Source organism: Mustelus asterias, unplaced genomic scaffold (assembly GCF_964213995.1).
Source record: "Mustelus asterias unplaced genomic scaffold, sMusAst1.hap1.1 HAP1_SCAFFOLD_92, whole genome shotgun sequence".
NCBI lineage: Eukaryota > Metazoa > Chordata > Chondrichthyes > Carcharhiniformes > Triakidae > Mustelus > Mustelus asterias.
Genome location: NW_027590141.1, coordinates 561,311 through 585,518, shown reverse-complemented (window position 1 = coordinate 585,518; position 24,208 = coordinate 561,311). Strand labels below are relative to the sequence as shown.

Below are 24,208 nucleotides of genomic sequence, written 5' to 3'. Positions count from 1 at the left end.
CATAACCCCATGCATTTACCTTAGCTGGTCCCCCTGACACTCAGGTGCAATTTAGCGTGGCCAATCCACCTAACCTGGTTTCTCCCCGGTGTGAACTCGCTGGTGTCTCTGCAGGATGGATGAGTGACTGAATCCCTTCGCACACGCATAGCAGGTGAACAGTCTCTCCCCAGTGTGACTGCGTCGATGAGTTTCCAGATCAGATGGGACTTTGAATCCCTTCCCATAGTCCCCACAGTTTCTCCATGGTGTCCTTGTGACTCTACAAGTTAAACAATCAGTTAAATCTCACACAGAACAGTCTCTCCCGCTGTGAATGCTGTTATATTTTTTCAGGCTGTGTAACTGGTGAAAGCTCTTTCCACACTCAGTGCACTGGAACACTCTCACTCGAGGGTGTGTTTGTGTCTCGGGGTTTTTCCAGCCACACTGATGTTTAAAATCTTTTGAAGCAGAAAGAACATGGAAACATTTCTCCTTCTAGAGTCAAAGGTCGATAATATTCCGGTCTTGATTATATGATATATTATATTATTATGATTATATTATTCAGATTCTATGATTCCGATTTAAAAACAAATGAACTGTCTGCTGAAAGGGTGAACTTTTCTACAGAACCTAAAGGGGTGGGAAGTGAGCAGCAAAAACTTGGCACACAATTACATCACTTTACACAAGTTTAAAACAAAACAAATGATTTTAAACTTCATCTATTAATTTTTTTTGTTATATTCCTCAACCTATTTACTTTAATTTGATCAGTTTTTGTCAGGGATGGTAACTTCTGTTCTTTATAAACTGATCCACCTATTTTGTTTATTCGACATGGGCTCGGGAATCAGAACCCTGACTTTATCATCCTCATCCTTTTTCTCCTTCTGCCACCACTCCCTCTGTTTTGCGGGAGGGTCTTGGGGATTCCAATCAGAACTAATCATTTTATCATAAAATACTGCAGATACTGGAATCTTAAAAATAACAGAAAATGCTGGAAAATCTCAGCAGGTCTGACAGTATCTGTGGAGCGAGAATAGAGCCAATGTTTCGAATCTGGATGACCCTTTATAAGAGCTCTTATGAAGTGTCATCCAGACTCGAAAGATTGGCTCTATTCTCTAATCATTTTAATCGATAAGTTTCTTGTTCTTAGTTTCCAAATGACAGGTAAGAGACCTGTCCAGTCCCCACTTGAGCTCTGATTTTTCACTGGCCATGCTTGGGTAAGATTATAATCATTGGAATCTACTCTCTGAGATCTGCTTTTCAGTCCAGTGCTACTTGGAGTATACCGTCACTTCACCGACTATCAGGTCACAAGTCCCTCACAGTTCTTATCACACATTTATGATAAAATAATTTAAACACACCTGAAAACGCTTCTTAACGTCTTAACCTCCCCCCGTTTGTTGATTCGTCAGACCCCTTTTTCACAGATTCCAGGTTTCTCAGCCACTGAACACCAGCCGGTCCTGCAATAATCTTATTGAATCTCTATAGTGCAGAAGTAGGCCATTCGGCCCATCAAGTCTGCACCAACCACAATCCCACCGACCCTATCTCCATAACCCCATGCATTTGCCCCAGCTAGTCCCCCTGACACTAAGAGGCAACTTAGCATGCCCAATGCACTTAACCTGCACTTCTTTGGACTGTGGGAGGAAACCGGAGCACCCGGAGGAAACCTACACAGACATGGGGAGAACGTGCAAACTCCACACAGTGATCTAAGCTGGAAATCGAACCCGGGCCCCTGGCGCTGTGATGCAGCACTGGTAACCACTGTGCCACCGTGCTGCCCCAGTTAATTCTAACTCATTCTGAGTAACTATTCTCACCAGGTCCTCTGTTGGGGCCCTGCTAAGCAGCTTTAATGGTCCGTGATTGCAGAAACTGAGCAGTCACAGGAATGTGGTCAAGATAATCCAGTCCCATAATGCCTTACATTCAATCTACAGTCCTTCAATTATAACAGAATATGTGGCTGTATGTAGCTGCCTCGGCCGTGGTCAACCCCAACACTGCCTTCCTGAACTGCTACAATGCCTGAGGTGTAGGTACACCCACAGTGCTGTTAGGGAGGGATTTCCAGCTACACATTCCAGACTTTCACTAACTGTTGGTGGATACCAGATTGATATATTCCATTCTACCACACCCAAGTTGAGTTATTCCAATTCCTTTATTGTCCAGGACAATATATTCACAATAACTTAAAACAGAAATTAAACATTCCCATTTGATTTCAGGTATTAACATATTATGTTAGTTTGTCCTTCATTGTCGATGTCAGGCTGGGGTTGTTCCCCTTGGAGCAAAGCATGTTGAAGGGAGATTTGATAGAGGTGGACAAGATTCTGACTGGTTTACATAAGGTGGACAAAGAAAAGCTGTTCCCATTAGCTGATGGGACAAGGACGAGGGGGACACAGATTGATGGTTTTGGGTCAGAGAGGAAGGGGGGATGTGAGGAAGAATATTTTGATGCAGCGAATGGTGATGACCTGGAACTCGCTGCCTACGAGGGTGGAGGAAGTGGAGTCAATAAACAATTACAAAGGGAATTGGATGGGCATTTGGGGGGTTTCAAACAGAAATAGTGACTCTTAACTTCCTAACACCCTGTCACTCTGTGATCCGTGTGAAATTTGAAACCATGTATTCGCAACAAGACTCAAAGAGCATCAGCCCACAGGAGGCAAAGTCATGAGACCGGCCAGTCCAGCAGAAAGAAACCCTCTGACCCTCCCCATTGACCAACTGTGAGAATGAACAAAATGCAGTCCTGGATGTAACTGAGAGCAGAAACAATAACAGCAGAATCCAACCCCTGGAATCACTCGTGAACCCGTTGGTGTCTCAGCAACTGGGATAAAAGACTGAATCTCTTCTCACACACAGAGCACGTGAACGGCCTCTCCCCAATGTGAATTCGCTGGTGTGTCAGCAGGCTGGATGAATCACAGAATCCCTTCCCACACTGAGAGCAGGTGAATGGCCTCTCCCCAGTATGAAATCGCTGGTGTCTCTGCAGGTGGGATGACTGAGTGAATCCCTCCCCACATCGAGAGCAGGTAAAGGGCCTCTCCCCAGTGTGAACTCGTTGGTGTTTCCGCAGGGTGGATGAACAAGCGAATCCCTTCCCACACTGAGAGCAGGTGAATGGTCTCTCCCCAGTGTGAACTCGCTGGTGTCTCTTCATGTTGGATGAGTGAGTGAATCCCTCCCCACACTGAGAGCAGGTGAATGGCCTCTCCCCAGTGTGGCTGCGCCGATGAGCTTCCAGCAGAGAGGGGGCTCTGTATCTCTTCCCACAGTCCCCACATTTCCATGGTTTCTCCATGGTACAGGTGTCCTTGCCTCTCCCTTGGGTGGACAATCAGTTGAAGCCTCGTCCACACACAGAAGACGGGTACAGACTCTCCCTGCTGTGAATGGTGTGATATTTATTCAGGCTGTGTGACTGGTTAAAGCTCTTTAGTCAGTGCACTGGAACACACTCACTCGAGTGTGGCAGTGTGTTGGTGCTTTTCCAGTCACACTGATGTTTGAAATCTTTTCAATTCAACAGACCGGACAATCATTTCTCCTTCGAGATTCAAAGTCCGATGATATTCAGCTCCCATGGAATATGACTCTGTCACGTCTAGACGTGACGTTTGAGATTTCGGCCTGTGATTCCTCTTTCAATATCCTGTAAAACAAGTTTATAAAAGTCATCAGTGTCAGTACAGGATAGAAATTCAGAACAGACAATTCTAGTTTCTATGGAACATTCTTTCCTATTTCAGTCCCAAAAAGCTGTAAATCTCCATCCCACACACTCTCCCTCCATTCTCACTCTGCTGTATCTAATATTCACCCTCCCAATTCTCCTGAAGGTGCTGATTGAGGCTGATTGACAGATCCATGCTCACTGCTTCCTGTCCTGGACACTGAGACCATAACAAATAGGAGCTGCAGTCGGCCATTTGGCTCATCGAGCCTTTTAAACTATTCAATGAGATAATTCGTTCATCTACCTCAGCATCATTCTCCCCACACTAAACCCATATCCCTTGATCTCCTCAATATCCAGAAACCAATCAATCTCTCTCTTGAAAGTAGTTGATGACTGAGGCTTCACTGTCCTCAGGGGTTGAGAATTCCAAATCTTCACCACATCCTTGAGTGAAGAAATCCCCTCACATCTTAGCTTTTGCTCCATCTTCTTGTCTGTTCCCCATAACTCTTGACACCCTTGTCAGTCAAAGATCTGTCTAACTGGAATATATTCAATGATCCTCAGCCTCCACTGGTCCCTGTGGAAGAGAAATCCAAAACCTCACAACCCTCCGAGGGAAGGGATGTCTGGAAATATATAACGTAGCTACAGTTCCATATTACAAGATATTCAGATCCCAAGGAATATGACTCTGTCTAGATGTGACGGTTGAGATTTTTGCCTGCGATTCCTCGTTCAATATCCTGTGAAATGAGTTTGCAAAAGTCATCACAGTCAGTATAGGATAGAAATTCAGAGCAGACATTTCTAGTTTCTCTGGAACATTCTTTCATATTTCATTCCCAAAAAGTTGTAAATCTCCATCCATATCTATGGATTCTATTTACAAATGAAAGTGGATGGGCACTTGAAGGAAATAAACTTTCAGGAGAACGGGGATATAGAGTGGGAATGGGACTGGAATGTTATACAGAGAGTCAGCATGGACTCGAGTTACCGAATGGATTCCTTCTGTGCTGTAATCATTTTATGACTGGAAATGTATAACATCGCTACAGCCTTATATTACAACGCAAGAAATAATAATGAATGTATTTTTTTACAGAAACATAAATAATATATCTAATCTGGGTAGACATATCTCTGTCCTATATTAATTTACTGTCCCCTTAAATGTCATCCATCTCCTGGGGAAAGCTGCCCTTTAATTATGAACATGATGAAAAAGACCATCCTTTTCGCCAGACAAATAAATGTGTCAAGCTGAGGGAGCAAAGGATGTTCACCAGGCTGATTCAGGGAATCACAGGACTGATGTAGGAGGAGTGATTGACTAGGTTCGGATTGTTTTTGTTGGAGTTCATATGAATGAGGGGGTATCTCATAGAGACTTATAAAATTCTAACAGGTCTAGACAGGATAGATGCAGGGAGGATGTTCCCGATGGAGTCCAGAACCGGGGGTCACAGTCTGAGGATTCAGGGGAGACTATTTAGGACGGAGGTGAGGAGACATTTCTTCACCCAAAGAGAGGTCACCCTGTGGAATTTATTACCACAGGAAGTAGTTGATGCCAAAACATTGAATGTATTCAAGAGGCGGCTGGATATAGCACTTGGGGCAAATGGGATCACAGGTTATGGGGAAAAAGCAGGATTAGGCTATTGAGTTGGATGATCAGCCATGGTTGTAATGAATGGCGGAGCAGGCTCGAAGGGCCAAATGGCCTCCTCCTGCTTCTACCTTCTATGTTTCTATATCAATGTCTTCAAGAGAGAGAGAGAGACCTGGGCCAACCTTTCCAGAGTCTGCAGCCTCCCTGGATTCACTTCCTTTCCCTTCAGTTGCTGCAAGTCCCCAATTTCCCCCAGAATGAGAAAAGAAATGGAAAGGGGGAGAAAAGAAAGTGTTTTACTCACAGATGTTGCCCTCTTTTAGGTCAAAACAAATAAACAAACTCAAGTTAAATCAGGACAAAGTAAAAGGGGCAGCTCCCCAAAAGGAGGGGGAACAGCCCGAACAAAAATCAAAGTACAAAGGAAACTTAAAAACATCAAATTAAAATGTGATTATTAGGGTCAATAACGCACCCCAACCCATGCAGTGCCCAACGGGCACGGAAGGCGTCAACCGCGCCCGTGGACACCGCATGCTCCCTCTCCAGGGACACCCAGCCGCGAACGTAGCCGCGGTAGAGGGGAAGACAGTCAGGATGGACGGCCCCCTCGATCGCCCGCTGCCTGGACCGGTAAATGGCGCGTTTCGCCAATCCCAGGAGCAGGTTCACGAGGAGGTCGCCATCCCGACCCCAACAAAAAGAGAGTGCAACCTAAGACACAAAACATAGACATGGTCCACGGACTCCACAAGGCCACAGAAGGGGCAAGCTTCATAGCCCGTGAACCAGTGAATCCTACGGTTGTGCGGAACTGCTGCATGCATCACCCTTCACCCCAGGTCCCCGATGTAATTGGGGCAATCCCTCCATAGAGGGACCTCTACGGAAACAAGGCCCGCCAAGGTGTATCTGGGCGACAGGCGAGGAGGCGGCAGTGGAAGGTGTGCAGCAGCAGCCCGCACAGGAGACGCCTCCGCGCGGTAGAAAAAGACACGGAGGTGGAGAGAATGTTTATCCTCCTACCCTGACCTTGACCCGGGAGCCATAAAGGTTGGTGAGAGTCGTAGCGGACATGCCAAATTTCCTTAGTCTTCTGGGAAAGTTGGTGGGGCTTACTTATCTACAGTGTAATTTTTCGTTAGAGAGAAGCAGGTTAAGAGGTGACTTAATAGAGGCGTACAAGATGATCAGAGGATTAGATAGGGTGGACAGTGAGAGCCTTTTTCCTCGGATGGTGATGGCTAGCACGAGGGGACATAGCTTTAAATTGAGTTTTGATAGATATAGGACAGATGTTAGAGGTAGGTTTTTCACTCAGAGAGTAGTAAGGGCGTGGAATGCCCTGCCTACAGCAGTAGTGGACTCGTCAACATTAAGGGCATTTAAATGGTCATTGGATAAACATATGGATGATATTGGAATAGTGTAGATTAGAGGGGCTTTGGATTGGTTTCACTGGTCGGCGCAACATTGAGGGCCGAAGGGCCTGTACTGCGCTGTAATGTTCTATGTTGTATGCTGTCAGATCTGCAGAGATTTTCCAGCATTTTCTGTTTTTATTTCCCTTTCTTTTTCCTTCTCTGTCACCGCTCTGTCTCATCAATAAGACATTGGGACTCAAAGGGTTGATGCAGTTTGATGGACAAGTTGTCTCCATTCTGAACACTGGGGAACAAGCGCCTCCCACTGATTGACAACATTGCCCTCTACAAACATGGCGGCCGCACGTGCGCACTGCTCCATATTGCCCCCAATAAAGATGGCGAACGTTAACCCGGGACGAACACGAGGAGCTGCAGCCCCGCTCGGTACAAACTGGGTCCGGGAAGCTCTCTTCCGCGGTTTGCGCCTTACACAACATGCTTACGTAGCGTTTCCACCCAACTGGGCGATCCATTGCTCTCTCCGTACCGCCAATCACCTCTAACAGATTTCCGAGCCCAAAACAAAAGCCGTTTTCCATCGCCATTACTCACACTGCGCATGCTCGAGTTAAAGTTGGCCCCGCCCCTCGTTCGCCCCTATTGGTTGCACTGCCCCCTCTTCCCATTGGCCCGCGTTGCCGTCAATCAGCCGGGCATTGTGACGGTGACTTGCTGTTTGTCCAATAATCACAGTGACAGAGTCTCAGTGTAACAATGACACACACAGACTCCAATACAATCAGAGTGGGGATGGAGCACAGAGACAACACAGCAAAGCACTGACTTACTCTGAGTGTAACAATGACACACACAGGCTCCAATACAATCAGAGTGGGGATGGAGCACAGAGACAACACAGCAAAGCACTGACTTACTCTGAGTGTAACAATGACACACACAGGCTCCAATACAATCAGAGTGGGGATGGAGCACAGAGACAACACAGCAAAGCACTGACTTACTCTGAGTGTAACAATGACACACACAGGCTCCAATACAATCAGAGTGGGGATGGAGCACAGAGACAACACAGCAAAGCACTGACTTACTCTGAGTGTAACAGTGACACACACAGGCTCCAATACAATCAGAGTGGAGATGGAACACAGAGACAACACAGCAAAGCACTGACTTACTCTGAGTGCAACAAATACAATGTTTGTTCAAATAATAAGAGTCACGTTGCAGTATGTTAGCGAACACAGCATTAGATCCAATGTAATGGTAATACAGTCAGTATCTAGTGCACCATAACCAAAGTTTAGGTTTCATTTGATAGTGTGAGTGAGTCATGGCCCATTGATATAATGTGTTTAGATTCCGGTGTGTGTTACTCTGCCACTGTCAGTATCAGACAATAACCTGTCTGTTATTCCAATTCTGCTGTATTTTACAACGTCGATGGTTGTCATGATGTGGAGATGCCGGCGTTGGACTGGGGTGAACACAATAAGAGTTTTAACAACACCAGGTTAAAGTCCAACAGGTTTATTTGGTAGCAAATACCATTAGCTTTCGGAGCGCTGACGAAGGAGCAGCACTCCGAAAGATAATGGTATTTGCTACCAAATAAACCTGTTGGACTTTAACCTGGTGTTGTTAAAACTCTTACTGTATTTTACAACTGCAGCCCCTGGGGCTGATTGGAGTCTGGTATAACAATCACAAAGGTCGGTTTCAGTGTCTCTGAGGTCATTTTAACTGCAGGTAATCTGACATTAAGGGAGACAAGAGGCCCAACAAACATTTGATTATAATAGGAGGACAAAGTGTAAGGGAACAATGATATTTTAAGGTGTCTGTGTTATGGTGAGTGTCACTGGGAGGTGAGTGATAAAATACAAGTGGAAACATCATGACAGAGACACATGTGACTGACTCGGCCTGACTGAGAGCTGTTATACTCAAGGGGAGAATAATGAGGACATGGGAAACTCCAGGGATTTCTGATATCTGAGGTGTATCTGTTCGAGGAACTGAAAATAATCAGTTCCTTCTCATGGTTATCTCCAGTTCTCAAGTTACACAGACACACAGGAAAGAGATCTGACAGCTCATCAAACCCAATATTTTAATCTTCTGTTTGAGACACATTATAATCGAAAAGATCAAATATTAAAACCTGAGGAGAGAAACATTCAGAATGTCACAAAGATGAGTGAACTGTCCAATTAATCCCATTGACCATAACTCTGCCAATTTACCTTCTGCAAGTATTTATCCAATTCCCTTTGAAAGTTACTAGTAAACCTGCTTCCAGCACCTGTCAGTTTGTGCATTCCAGATCATATGAAGTTATTGTGTAAAACATTCTCCTTATCACCCCCTCCAATTCTGTTGTCAATTAAATTAAATCTCTGTATCCTCTGCTTACAGACCCTCCTGCACCAAGGAAATCAATTCTCTCCATCGACAGACCCTCCTGCTCCTGGGAGATAATTTCTCTCCATTGATACTATCATTAATCATTTGTCATTTTAAACACCTCTATTAAATCTCCCCATCACATTCCCTGATCTAAGATGGATAACCCATGTTTTTCCTGCCCTGAAGAATTATATGGACTCAAAATGTTAACTGTTTCTCTCTGAACAGATGCCGCCGGACCTGCCGGGTTTTTCTGCTTTTCTCCCTGTTTTTCCTTCTATAATCAATCAGAAACTCTTCATGATTTTGAACATCTTGATCAAATAGGAACACACAGAGCCTGAGAGAGGTACAAAGGGAGAGACAGAAAGACTGAGAGAAAAATTGAGAAAAATTTTAAAAAGCAGGAAGATGAGGCGGTCAAAGATAAAAGCTGAGAAACAGAGGAAACAAGCAATAGAGAGAGAATGATATAGAATATAAGGGAGCAGGCTATCAGTTCCCAGCTATGGGGAGCAGAGTCGGCATCTCCACGTCAGAGCAGAGGGAACTCAGTGGGCGGCACAGTAGCACAGTGGTTAGCACTGCTGCTTCACAGCTCCAGGGACCTGGGTTCGATTCCGGCTCGGGTCACTGTGTGTGTGGAGTTTGCACATTCTCCTCGTGTCTGCGTGGGTTTCCTCCGGGTGCTCCAGTTTCCTCCCACTGTCCAAAGATGTGTGGGTTAGGCTGATTGGCCATGCTAAATTTGCCCCTTAGTTTTCTGAGATGTGTAGGTTAGAGGGATTAGCGGGTAAAAATATGGAGGGATATGGGGGTAGGGCCTGGGTGGGATTGTGGTCGGTACAGACTCGATGGGCCAAATGGCCTCTTTCTGCACTGTAGGGTTTCTATGATTCAGTAACTGATCCACAGACACAGCTGGCTATATCTGCAAATGGAAACTCTGAACAGAAATAACAGGCTCATTTGTAAATGTCACCACAATGTGATCTGTGTGACTCTGCCGCGACTCTGTGGACAGATATAGGCCGCACTGACAGATGTTCTCACCAGATTGTTGTCCCTGGATTTATTTTCTGCTCAGAAGTGAGATGTGAGGTTTGGAACCGGCAGCAGAGAAACAGGAAGTTGTGTTACCTGAGAATGAAACAGCCGGTGTCAGTTTGATGTTATCACCATGAACAGTCTTCCTGTCTGTGAGGGTGAACTCACTCTGACAGCATCAAGAACAACCACACAGATTGCTGCCGGTCTCAGCATTACATTCAGCTCCATTCCCATTTTAAACAATAAAGAAAGGAGATTATTATGGATTTTTAACACATTCACTGAATTGGGAGATGGACTGAGGGTCATCACTGGGAGAAGTGAGGAGGAATTAGAGAACAAATGAGTTTTCCCAAAGAGGGTTATTAGAAAAGAGGAGATTTAAAGTGAGTCAGGGCCTGTCAGAGGAAGTGGGAGAGAGAAACAGAGAGGATTGAATCTCCATCAATTAGATGTTTTCTCAGACAGCGAAGAGAGATGAAGTGTGTTTGTGCTTTTTCAGAGAGAGGTAATGAGAGAGAGAAAACAATGAATAAGTTTAAGCATTATCTGAAATAGGAAGGTTAAATGAGTGAGTGTTTGAAAGAAAGATAGAGAGACATTAAGTGACGAACACGGTATCCGAGAGGAGAGAGGTTAAGTGAATGTGAGACAGGAGCGAGGTTAGAGTGTAAGGGAGGTGGAAGGTAAGTGTGAGTGAATGCCTGGAGAGAGAGAGAAACGTTCAGTGAGTGTTAAGAGAGATGAGAGATGTTGAATGATTGAGTTTCTGAGAGAGAGGAGATGTTAAGTGAGTGAATGTCTGAAAGAGAGGAGAGGAGGTTCACACACCCAGGGATCACTGAGAATGATCAAAATAAGGAGATCACCCAGAAAACTACCAACAGGAAACTTCAGCTAAACACATCACTCATTCTTAAATGGTCAGTCAGGGCTCTGTTGCTGCTCAGCTTCTCTCTGTTCTGTTTATAATGGTTAAAGGCTGATAGGAGTGAGGTTTATTTAGAAGGATAGTGGATGGGAAGCACACAACAAAACTGAGAATTCTTGGACACACACTGCAGCTCCTTCTCTATCTGGGAATCAAATTGTTGTCTCATTGACCCAGCAGTTAACAGGCTCCTTTGAACGTCTCCAGCTGCTACTTTGATGCAGACTTCAACCAATTTATTTGAAGCCAGTTTCTGTTCAATAAACCAGGACTGACACACACACATTAAAATGTTTTAGACTTTTTTTCATTCTAAGTCTGGAAACCTAAACCTGCCGTTTCACTCTCAGTCAGGAATAGATCCCAGTTTTACACCAATCTTTGACAGCACGTTTCCAGCATTCACCATTGTTCTTCCTGACTCTAAACACAGTTGTAAAGGAGCTTCTTTTCCGTGTCTAGGAGCTCTGAACCATGGAAAAGAACGACTGGGACACATTTCTTACACACCTCAGGATTCACCCACGCGGGGACTTTGCTGTCAGTGAAAAGTGATGAAAAAGACCAAAGTGCTGTTTGTCCCTCTCAGCGTGACCCTGAAGGACTGGGTCAAGAATGAAGTTCTGTTCCTCCTGTATGATCCTCCCTCAGATTGCCCTTTCTGAGCTCCAGCCTGGTGACGTTAAACACTCAAATGGAAAAGACAAAAATCTACAACAATGATTCAATCAAATGTCTATTTCACATTTATTCAGAATATCAAACCTCAACAGAAGAAAAAAGTCAGAGTGAACATGATTCAGACCTGGATATGATTAACAGCATCAATAAGTGTAGAATCCAAACCTTGCAGTCCCTTGTGAACTCGCCGGTGTGTTAGCAGGTGGGATGACTGAACAAATCCCTTTCCACAGACATTACAGGTGAACGGCCTCTCCCCAGTGTGAACTCGCTGGTGTTTCAGAAGATAAGATAAATGAGAAAATCCCTTCCCACAGACAGAGCAGGGGAACGGCCTCTCCCCAGTGTGAACTCGCTGGTGATTCAATAGGTTGGATGAACGAGTGAATCCCTTCCCACACACGGAGCAAGTGAATGGCCTCTCCTCACTGTGAACCTGCTGGTGTGTCAGAAGGTTGTATGAACGGGTGAATCCCTTCCCACATTCAGAGCAGGTGAACGGTCGATCCCCTGTGTGGAGTTGCTGGTGTATCAGAAGGTTGGATGAATTAATAAATCCCTTCCCACAGTCGGAGCAGGTGAAGGGCCTCTCCCCAGTGTGAATTCTCTGGTGATTCAGTAGGGCAGATGGACGGCTGAATCCCTTCCCACACACACAGCAGGTGAATGGCCTCTCCCCAGTGTGAGCATATTGGTGCGTTAGCAGATCCTTTTTGTTTTTAAAGCTCTTCTCACAGTGGGAACAATTAAAAAGTTTGTTATCAGAGTGAACAAGTTGATGTGTCTGCAGGTGGGATGACTGAATGAATCCTTTCCCACACACAGAGCAGGTGAACGGTCTCTCCCCAGTGTGAATACGTTGGTGCATCAGCAGATCCTTTTTGCATTTAAAACTCTTCTCACAGTCAGAACATGTAAACAGTCTCTCATCAGTGTGAACAAGTTGGTGTGTCACAATGTGGGATGAGCGAGTGAATCCCTTCCCACACACAGGGCAGGTGAACGGCCTCTCCCCAGTGTGAACCCGTTGGTGAGTCAGAAGGTTGTATGAATGGGTGAATCCCTTCCCACAAACAGAGCAGGTGAACAGTCTCTCCCCAGTGTGACTGCGCCGATGAACTTCCAGTTGTGATGGGAAACCGAATCCCTTCCCACAATCCACACATTTCCACGGTTTCTCCATGGTGCTGGTGCCCTTGTTTCTCCAGGTTGGATGATCAGTTCAAGCCTCATCCACACACACAACATACACGTAGTTTCACCCTGCTGTGAACTGTGATGTTTTTTCAGGCTGTGTAACTGGTTAAAGCTCTTTCCACATTCAGTTCACTGGAACACTCTCACTCGGGTGTGTGTTTGTCTCGATGCTTTTCCGGTCACACTGATGTTTAATTTCTTTGCCCACAGGCAGAACAGACAAATATTTCTCTTTCTATATTCAAAGACCAATGATATTCAGCTCCGAAGGAACTGAATGACTTTGTCAGATGTGATGTCCGGTTTGAGTTTTCTGTCTGCCAATCTTTCACTTCCAATATCCTGTAAAAACAGTTTAGAAAAGTCATCACTGTCAGAACACGATACAAACTCTGAACAGACAATTCTAGTTTGTCTGGAAAAATTTTTCCTCTCTTGTTCCCCCAAATCTGTAAATCTCCGTCCCACACACTCTCCCTCCTCCCTGGGCTGAAATCCAAACCCATCTCACCATTTCTTTCCTCCACTCCCAGTTTTCTCCCTCCCTCTCCTCTGTCTGGGTTCAGTTCTCCAGCTGCTGTCTGCAGACTGACAATAAAACCAATGGGTCTTACTGGGGGTGTTGGGACCTCCAGCGGGTGTTTGTGAATCCTCCCCGCCCACCTCCCAGGGTTTCCTTCCTTCCCAGAGATCAGAGTCCTCATTGATTTGAGGCCAAAGTGTAACCTCTTATTTATTGTCCCCCTCCCCCATCCTCTGATGTGAACCATCCTCCAGTGGCTGAGCCAGGATGGGGCCGTTAACCTGGGCCTGTTCCCGGGAGGGAGGGAGGGAGAAGCCCCGCAGCTGCAAACCAGGGAGCTGACAATGATTCTGAAGGGTTTGCGGATCCACAAAGTGTTTCCAAATCCTCCCAGCCACCGCCTAACGCTGACTCCGCTTCTCCGGGACAAACAAGCGCCAAGGACAGCAATGACACTGCGCATGCTCCACATCACAATGCCCGGGGACTGATTGACGGCAGCTCCGGACCAATAGGAAGAGGGGGCGGGGCTGGAGGACTGAGCAGGAGCGGCTGGTCCTCCAGCCAATCGGAGTGAATGAGGGGCGGGACCTGAAGCATGCGCAGTGCGGGTAATGGCGACGGACGGCCGGGTTTAACTTGGAAGTCAGATCAATACGAGGTAGAGGGCGGCGTGCGGGGAATGATAAATGTGGCGGGTGGGTGGAGAGACTTTGTAAACATGTTGTTCAAACCCAAACCCCGGAAATGAACTTCCCGGTCCCCCCCCCCTTTGTACCAAATGGAGCGGCAGCTTGTAGTGTTAGACCCGGGCTGACTGCCGCCATTGAGGCTGCATGTGGGAGGCCGGCAGGGATTGTGATCGGAGAGTGAAGCCCTGACGTCACAACGGAATGAGTGAGGGTGTGACGTCACAATGCAATGGGTGATAGTGTGACTTCACAATGGACTGGGTGAGGGTGTGACATCACAATGGGATGGGTGAGGGTGTGATGTCACAATGCAATGGGTGATAGTGTGACGTCACAATGGAATGGGTGAGGGTGTGACGTCACAATGGACTGGGTGAGGGTGTGACGTCACAATGGAATGTGATCGGAGAGCGAAGTTTCACTCTGAAGCTCATTGGACAACTTCCGCATTGTGACGACACGATAGAGCCCTGCCTGAATCAGCCAATAGAAATCACTCTGCTCCGCAGTGATGTCTCCGGGTTCCAGTGCGCAGGCTCGGCGCGCGGACCCGGGAGCCCCGCCCCCACCCACTGTTCCCCTCCCCCTGCACCACATCGAGCCAAGGTTTCCAGGCAACCGGCTGACGGCTCCGGCCAGAGCGAGAAGCCGCTTGGTGATCTCCCCCTCCCCGGGACGGCAAAATGTGCGAGGGAGAGGGGAAGCTGTGCATGTGCGGGGGAGAACCCACCCTCTGAATGAGAGAGGAAAGAATGTTCCATAGAAATTGTCTGTTCTGAATTTCTATCCTGTACTGACACTGATGACTTTTGTAAACTCATTTTACAGGATATTGAAAGAGGAATCACAGGCTGAAATCTCAAACGTCACGTCTCGATCTGACAGAGTTATATTCCTTGGGACCTCAATATCATCGGACTTTGAATGCAGAAGGAGAAATGATTGTCCAGTCTGTCGATTTGAAAAGATTTGAAATGTCAGTGTGAGTGAAAAAGCGTCAACACACTGCCACACTTGAGTGAGAGTGTTCCAATGCACTGACTAAAGAGCTTTAACCAGTTACACAGTCTGAATAAATATCACACCATTCACAGCGGGTGGAGACTGTAATCTTGTTCTGTGTGTGGACGAAGTTTCAACTAATTGTCCACTCAAGAGAGAGGTAAGGACACCTGCACCATGGCGAAACCATGGAAATGTGCGGACTGTGGGAAGGGATACGAAACCCCATCAGAGCTGGAAGCTCATCGGTGCAGCCACACTGGGGAGAGGCCGTTCATCTGCTCTCAATGTGGGAAGGGATTCAGTCAGTTATCCAACCTGCAGAGACACCAGCGAGTTCACACTGGAGAGAGGCCGTTCACCTGCTCTCAGTGTGGGGAGGGATTCACTCAGTCATCCCACCTGCAGAGACACCAGCAAGTTCACACTGGGGAGAGGCCCTTCACCTGCTCTCAGTGTGGGAAGGGATTCACTCGGTTATCCAGCCTGCAGATACACCAACGAGTTCACACTGGAGAGAGGCCATTCACTTGCTCTCAGTGTGAGAAGGAATTCACTTATTTATCCAGCCTGCGGACACACCAGCGAGTTCACACTGGAGAGAGGCCATTCACCTGTTCTCAATGTGGGGAGGGATTCACTCAGTCATCCCATATGCAGAGACACCAACGAGTTCACAGTGGGGAGAGGCCGTTCACCTGCTCTCAGTGTGAGAAGGAATTCACTCATTTATCCAGCCTGCAGATACACCAGCGAGTTCACAGTGGGGAGAGGCCGTTCACCTGCTCTCAGTGTGGGGAGGGATTCACTCGGTCATCCAGCCTGCTGACACACCAGCGAATTCACACTGGGGAGAGGCCTTTCACCTGCTCTCAGTGTGGGAAGAGGTTCACTCAGTTATCCAGCCTGCAGAGACACCAGCGAGTTCACACTGGGGAGAGGCCATTCATTTGCTCTCAATGTGGGAAGGGATTCATTCAGTTATCCGAGCTGCGGACACACCAGCGAGTTCACACTGGGGAGAGGCCATTCACCTGCTCTCAGTGTGGGGAGGGATTCACTCGGTCATCCAGCCTGCTGACACACCAGCGAATTCACACTGGGGAGAGGCCGTTCACCTGCTCTCAGTGTGGGGAGGGATTCACTCAGTTATCCAACCTGCAGACACACCAGCGAGTTCACACTGGGGAGAGGCCATTCACCTGCTCTCAGTGTGGGAAGGGATTCACTCGGTCATCCGACCTGCGGGCACACCAGCGAGTTCACACTGGGGAGAAACCCCCATTCATCTGCTCTCAGTGTGGGAAGGGATTCACTCGGTCATCCCACCTGCAGAGACATCAGCGAGTTCACACTGGGGAGAGGCCGTTCACCTGCTCTCAATGTGAGAAGGGATTCACTCTGTCATCCCACCTGCAGACGCATCAGCGAGTTCACACTGGGGAGAGGCCATTCACCTGCTCTCAGTGTGGCAAGGGATTCATTCAGTTATCCAGCCTGCAGAGACACCAGCGAGTTCACACTAGAGAGAGGCCGTTCACCTGCTCTCAGTGTGGGAAGGGATTCACTCAGTTATCCAGCCTGCGGACACACCAGCGACTTCACACTGGGGAGAGACCATTCACCTGCTCTCAGTGTGGGAAGGGATTCACTCGGTCAACCCATCTGCGGACACACCAGCGAGTTCACACGGGGGAGAGGCCGTTCACCTGCTCTCAGTGTGGGAAGGGATTCACTCGGTTATCCAGCCTGCAGACACACCAGCGAGTTCACACTGGGGAGAGACCATTCACCTGCTCTCAGTGTGGGAAGGGATTCACTCAGTTATCCGACCTGCGGACACACCAGCGAGTTCACACTGGGGAGAAACCATTCACCTGCTCTCAGTGTGGGCAGGGATTCACTCAGTCATCCAGCCTGCGGACACACCAGCGAGTTCACACAGGGGAGAGGCCGTTCACCTGCTCTCAGTGTGGGAAGGGATTCACTCAGCTATCCAACCTGCAAACACACCAGCGAGTTCACACAGGAGAGAGGCCGTTCACCTGCTCTCAGTGCGGGCAAGAATTCACTCAGTTATCCAACCTGCAGACGCACCAGCGAGTTCACACTGGGGAGAGGCCATTCACCTGCTCTCAGTGTGGGAAGGGTTTCAGCGTTTCATCCCGGCTGCTGAGACACCAGCAAGTTCACGAGTGATTCCAGAGGTTGGATTCTGCTGTTATTGTTTCTGCTCTCAGTGGCATCCAGGACTGTATTTTGTTCATTCTCACAGTTGGTCAAAGGGAAGGGTCAGAGGGTTTCTTTGTGCTGGACTGGCCGGTCTCAGTCTCCAGTGGGCTGATGTTCTTTGAGTCTTTTTGCGAATACCTGGTTTCAAATGTCACAAGGATCACAGAGTGACAGGGTGTTAGGAAGTTTAGAGATATTTAGTCAGAAGAAAACAGAGGTTGGCAGTGCAAAGGTACATTTCTGAATGGAGGGCTGTGACAAGTGACATTCCTCAGCGATCAGTGCTGGGACTTTTGCTGTTTGTAATATATATAAATGATTTGGAGGATAATGTAACTGGTTTGATTGGTAAGTTTGTGGACGACACAAAGGTTGGTGGAATTGCGGATAGCGATGGGGACCGGCAGAGGATACAGCAGGATATAGATCAGTTGGAGACTTGGGCGGAGAGATGGCAGATGAAGTTTAATCCGGACAAATGTGAGGTAATGCATTTTGGAAGGTCTAATACAGTTGGAAATATACAGTTATTGGCAGAACCCTTAAGAGTATTGCTAGGCAGAAGGATCTGGGTGTACAGGTACACAGGTCATTGAAAGTGGCAATGCAGGTGGAGAAGGTCGTCAAGAAGGCATACGGCATGCTTGCCTTCATCGGCCGGGGCATTGAGTTTAAAAATTGGTAAGTCATGTTGCAGCTTTATAGAACCTTAGTTAGACCGCACTTGGAATCTAGTGTTCAATTCTGGTCACCACAGTACCAGAAGGATGTGGAGGCTTTGGAGAGGGTACGGAAAATATTTATCAGGATGTTGTCTGGTGTGGAGGGCATTAGCTATGAGGAGAGGTTGGAGAAACTTGGTTTGTTCTCACTGGAACGACGGAGGTTGAGGGGGGGCGACCTGATAGAAGTCTACAAGATTATGAGGGACATGGACAGAGTGGATAATCTGAAGCTTTTTCCCAGGTTGGAAGAGTCAATTACTAGGGGGCATAGGTTTAAGGTGCAAGGGGCAAGGTTTAAAGGAGATGTACCAGGCAGGTTTTTTACACAGAGGGTGGTGGGTGCCTGGAACTCGTTGCCGGGGAAGGTAGTGGAAGCAGATATGATAGTGACTTTTAAGATGTGTCTTGACAAATATATGAAACGCATAGGAATAGAGGGATATGGTCCCTGTAAAGGGAGGGGGTTTTAGTTCAGACGGGCAGCATGGTTGCTGCAGGCTTGGAGGGCCAAAGGGCTTGTTTCTGTGCTGTAATTTTCTTTGTTCTTCGTTCTGTTTGGAACATCCCAAATGGCCATCCAATTTCCTTTTTAATTGTTTATTGTCTCCACTTCCTCCACCCTCTTAGGCAGCGAGTTTCAGGTCATTACCATTCGCTGCATCAGAATATTCTTCCTCACATCTCCCCCCCACCCCCCCCTCCCCCCTCCCCCTCCCCGCCACTACCCCCCCCCCCACTCCTCCCCCACTCCTCCCCTTGCATCTCTGACCCAAAACCATAAATCTGTGTGCCCCCCTCGTCCTTGTCCCATCAGCTAATGGGAACAGCTTTTCTTTGTCCACCTTATCTAAACCTGTCAGAATCTTGTCCACCTCGATCAAATCTCCCCTCAACCTCCTTTTCTCCAAGAGGAACAAGCCCAGCCTGACATCGACAATAAAGCACAAAGTAACAGAATATGTTAATACCTGAAATCAAATGGGAATGTTTAATTTCTGTTTTAAAGATATTGTGAATATATTGTCCTGGACAATAAAGGAATTGGAATAACTCACCTTGGGTGTGGTTGAATGGAATATATCAATCTGGTATCCACCTACAGTCCAGTGAAAGTCTGGAATATGTAGCTGGAAGTCCCTTCCTAATAGCACTGTGGGTGGACGTACACCTCAGGCATTGCAGCAGTTCAAGAAGGCACCCTTGGGGTTGGGGTTGACCATGGCCGAGGCAGCTACATACAGCCACATATTCTGTTATAATTGAAGGACTGCAGATTGAATGTGAGGCATTATGGGACTGGACTATCTTGACCACATTCCTGTGACTGCCCGGAAACTCATGTGTCTATTTTAAAGAACAAAGAACAATACAGCACAGGAACAGGCCCTTCGGCCCTCCAAGCCTGCGCTGATCATGTCTTCCTAACTAGACCATCCGTTTGTATCCCTCTATTCCCAGTCTGTTCATGTGGTTATCTAGATAAGTCTTAAATGATCCTCCCGTGTCTGCCTCAACCACCTTGCTTGGTAGTGCATTCCAGGCCCCCACCACCCTCTGTGTAAAATACGTCCCCTGCATATCTGTATTGAACCTTGCCCCCCTTACCTTGAACTTGTGACCCCTTGTGTTTGTCATTTCTGACCTGGGAATAAGCTTCCAACTGTTCACCCTATCTATGCCCTTCAGAATTTTGTAAACTTCTATTAGGTCGCCCTCAACCTCCATCTTTCCAGGGAGAACAAACCTAGTTTACTCAATCTCTCCTCATAGCGAATACCCTCCATACCAGGCAACATCCTGGTAAATCTTTTCTGTACTCTCTCCAAAGCCTCCACGTCGTCCTTCTGGTAGTGTGACGACCAGAACTGGACACAGTATTCCAAATGTGGCCTAACCAACGTTCTATATAACTGCAACATCATATGCCAACTTTTATACTCTATGCCCCAATAAAGGCAAGCATGCCATATGCCTTCTTCACCCACCTTTCCACCTGTGCTGCCACCCTTAAGGATCGTGGACTTGCGCACCCAGATCCCTCTTGTGTGTCTATACTCCTGATGGTTCTGCCATTTATTGTATAGCTCCCCCCTGCATTAGATCTACCAAAATGCATCACTTCGCATTTATCTGGATTAAGTTCCCTCGACAATCATTTTTGTCACCTCCTCAAAAAACGCAACCAAATTTGTGAGGCATGACCTCCCTTGTACAAAACCATGTTGTCTATCGCTAATGAGATTATTCAGTTCTAAATGTGTATAGATCCTATCTCTAAGAATCTTCTCCAACAATTTCCCTACCACGGACGTCAAGTTCACTGGCCTATAATTACCCGGGTTATCCTTGCTACCCTTCTTAAATAACGGGACCACATTTGCTATCCTCAAATCCTCTGGGACCTCACCTGTGTCCAATGAAGAAACAAAGATTTTTGTGAGAGGCCCAGAAATTTCATCTCTTGTCTCTCTCAGTAACTGGAAACTTGATAAGGTGCCCCATGCAAGGCTTATTGAGAAAGTGAGGGGGCATGGGATCCAAGGGGACATTGCTTTGTGGATCCAGAACTGGCTTGCCCACAGAAGGCAAAGAGTGGTTATAGACGGGTCATATTCTGCAGGGAGGTCGGTCACCAGTGGAGTGCCCCAGGGATCTGTTCTGGGAACCTTACTCTTCGTGATTTTTATAAATGACCTGGATGAGGAAGTGGAGGGATGGGTTGGTAAGTTTGCTGATGACACAAAGTTTGGAGGTGTTGTGGATGGTGTGGAGGGATGTCAGAAGTTGCAGCGAGACATTGATAGGATGCAAGACTGGGTGGAGAAGTGGCAGATGGAGTTCAACCCAGATAAGTGTGAGGTAGTTCATATTGGCAGGTCAAATAGGATGGCGGAATATAATATTAATGGTAGGACTCTTGGCAGAGTGGAAGATCAGAAGGATCTTGGGGTCCGAGTTCATAGGACGCTCAAAGCAGCTGTGCAGGTTGAGGCTGTGGTTAAGAAGGCGGATGGTGTACTGGCCTTCATCAATCGAGGAATTGAGCTTAGGAGTCGTGAGATAATGTTGCAGCTGTATAAGACCCTGGTCAGACCCCACTTGGAGTACTGTGCTCAGTTCTGGTCGCCTCATTACAGAAGGATGTGGAAGCCATAGAAAGGGTGCAGAGGAGATTTACAAGGATGGTGCCTGGGTTGGGGAGCATGCCTTATGAGGATAGGTTGAGTGAGCTCAGTCTTTTCTCCTTGGAGAGACAAAGGATGAGGGGTGACCTGATAGAGGTGTATAAGATGTTGAGAGGTATTGATCGAGTGGATAGTCAGAGACTTTTTCCCAGGGCTGAAATGGTTGCCACAAGAGGACACAGGTTTAAGGTGCTGGGGAGTAGGTACAGAGGAGATGTCAGGGGTAAGTTTTTCACTCAGAGGGTGGTGGGTGGTGGAGGCGGATTCGAGAGGGTCTTTTAAGAGCCTTTTAGATAAGTACATGGAACTTAGTAAGATAGAGGGTTATAGGTAAGCCTAGTAATCGCTAAGGGAGGGACATGTTCGGCACGACTTTGTGGGCTGAAGGGCTGGTATTGGGCTGTAGTTTTTCTATGTTTCTATGGAACTCCCTTCCTAACAGCACTGTGGGTGTACGTACACCTCAGGCATTGCAGCAGTTCAAGAAGGCACCCTTGGGGTTGGGGTTGACCATGGCCAAGGCAGCTACATACAGCCACATATTCTGTTATAATTGAAGGACTGCAGATTGAATGTGAGGCATTGTGGGACTGGACTATCTTGACCATATTCCTGTGACTGCCCGGAAACTCGTGTCTATTTTAGTTTATAATTGAGGATTTCTGGGAATAAGTTAAATGGGGAAATATTAAGCACAGCCTGGAGGAATTTGGAATAACTGAGAAATTTATCCCCAGATAAAGAACAAAGATTTTGCCTGTGTTTGGGTGTAACGTGTTTGGGATTTTAAATCAACAAAGATGTTGCCTCTAAAATCAGTCCTTGGAAGTTGGCTTAAAAAAGGTTAAGTTATAATGAAGGATCTTGTATCTTATTTCAATCAAGGAGTTGTGAGTTTCTAGTGCTCTGTCGCTTTAAGAAGCTATCGCTGCGAGAGAGAATGCTGAGGATTCATTGTTTGAAATTTACGAGCTGTGAGAATCTGTGTGTTTTGTTTGTTTTATGTGGATGTTTGTAGATGTGTTTTATCATTGTTTTGGGCTACATTTGTTAAGGTTTATCTTTCTGGAGAATTAACCTTACCATGAGTCTTTAATTAAAGGCATTTTTGGAAGTTTAAAAACAGGATCACAAGAACGCTTAAGGAATTAATTTTGGTTATTGTTGTTGTAAAGCACATGCTGTGTTTCTCTGTTTGTGTGTGGATGATATTTGTGGGTTGAATGCTTCAAGCTTTCAGGTTTTCTGTCTGTGATTTAAATCAAACAGATTTTTAAAAAAGGAAGTGTGATCAATAAAACTTTTTTTGTTCAGAAGTTATGAACCTGGAGCCATATTTACTGGCCAGAGACAGGATTCCAGGATATTTTACTAAACATGTGGGAATTTTAATCCGAATACAATTCACCCATGTGAGAATGAGAGTTTTAATTTGTAATGGTTATTTAAAATTTGACACATGTGAAATGATTCTGACCAATCCTGTGTTGGATTGATCTTGGGTTAAACTTCCTGTCAGGTCCAAAGATTTATTCCTGACGCAAGTAACACAAAGAAAAGGAAAATTCTGGAATTGGATACTGAAGAAAAGAGTTTAAAAAGAGAGGTTATTAAATAGAAATGTTCCCAGACCATGTGGTCATTAGATTAAAACAAAGGAAGGGTGCTGACGTCCATGAGAACTTTTAATCGCCCCATTTCTAACTAAGGGAGTCTATGTACAAAGAAAGCCCAAGAAAGACCCCCCCCAAGGGGGGTCGGGAAAGCATCATGATGGGGGCACCTGTCCATGAGATGATCACAAAGCCCCATAATGCCCAGATACTAATTTTATTGAACCTATAATGTATGTAATCTATCACCATTCTGATTGGATTATGTCCAGCCAGGATGAGCTGAGTAACTGGATAAGAATTGATGATATTCTTTGTTGGGTGGAGTTGCACATGGTCAGCCCCTGTGGCTTCTCCCCGCTGGCCTAGCTCAATAAACTGTTTGTCGATTGAATCAGGCACAACACACTGGGTACATTACCACTTCATCCTTGGGAGTGGCCTGATAGGCCGTGGTCCAGAGTAAATGTGGCCTTTGAGGGGCCTTTCATGAATCACATGTGTTTGCTCGTTGTAAATGTGCATTCAAAATGGTTGGAAGCACAGATCATGAGTAATATCCAGCTCCTGTGATAATAGAGAAGCTCTGTCAAATTTTCACAAGCCCTGGGTTACCAGATTGGCTTGTTTCAGATAACAACACTCTGTTTACAAGTGAGGTGTTTCAGGAATTCCTGTAAAGGAATGGTCTACGCCATGTGCGTACTGCACTGTTTCATCTGGCTACAAATGGTCTCTCAGAAAGAGCTGTTCAAACTCTGAAGGAGGGATTGAGGAGAATGGCAAGCGATACTTTAAGAACAAGCTCTCAAGATTTTTGTTCCAGTTTCGCATCACACCACAATCCACAACCAGACTCTCTCCTGTGGAATTTTTAGGTAGAAGGTCGAAGTCTCATCTGGATCTGCTTCACCCAGATCTCAGAGCAAAAGTGAGCAGGAGACAAGAGAAGCAGAAGGAGGGACACGACTACCGCGCCAAAGAGAGGCAGTTCAAACCGGGTGATCAGGTTTATATCAGAAACTTTGGGAGTAACCAAAGGTGGTTACCGGGAATAATTTTAAACCAAAGTGGTCCAGTATCTTGGGTGGTGAGACTGTAAAACGGAAGAGTTGTTCGCAGACACCAAGACCATATTCGCTTGCGGTGTGACCCCGAGTCAGGAACAGTTTCAGAGTCAGCAACCATTACTGAGAACATGGCAGAGGGTCATGCTGCTGTGGATGTTCACCAGGAAATGGTTCCAG

General features: G+C 46.6%; 3 protein-coding genes across 5 annotated transcripts in view; 1 reads left to right on the top strand and 2 right to left on the bottom strand.

Moving 5' to 3' along the window:
• The window catches only part of LOC144484119 (uncharacterized), a 30,400-nt gene extending 12,995 nt beyond the window's left edge, over positions 1-17,405 (top strand). The window contains exon 3 of the mRNA XM_078202669.1: positions 15,447-17,405. Coding sequence (XP_078058795.1) covers positions 15,447-17,405 — 1,959 coding nt within the window. The remainder of the gene's footprint in view (positions 1-15,446) is intronic.
• LOC144484092 (uncharacterized) overlaps positions 1-24,208 on the bottom strand; it is a 407,989-nt gene that overhangs the window by 197,826 nt on the left and 185,955 nt on the right. The gene's annotated exons all lie outside the window — the stretch shown is intronic.
• On the bottom strand, positions 11,835-13,570 carry LOC144484085 (uncharacterized). The gene has a single exon (XM_078202619.1). The coding sequence runs from the start codon at positions 12,973-12,975 to the stop codon at positions 11,911-11,913; it is 1,065 nt and encodes a 354-aa protein (XP_078058745.1). The 5' UTR covers positions 12,976-13,570; the 3' UTR covers positions 11,835-11,910.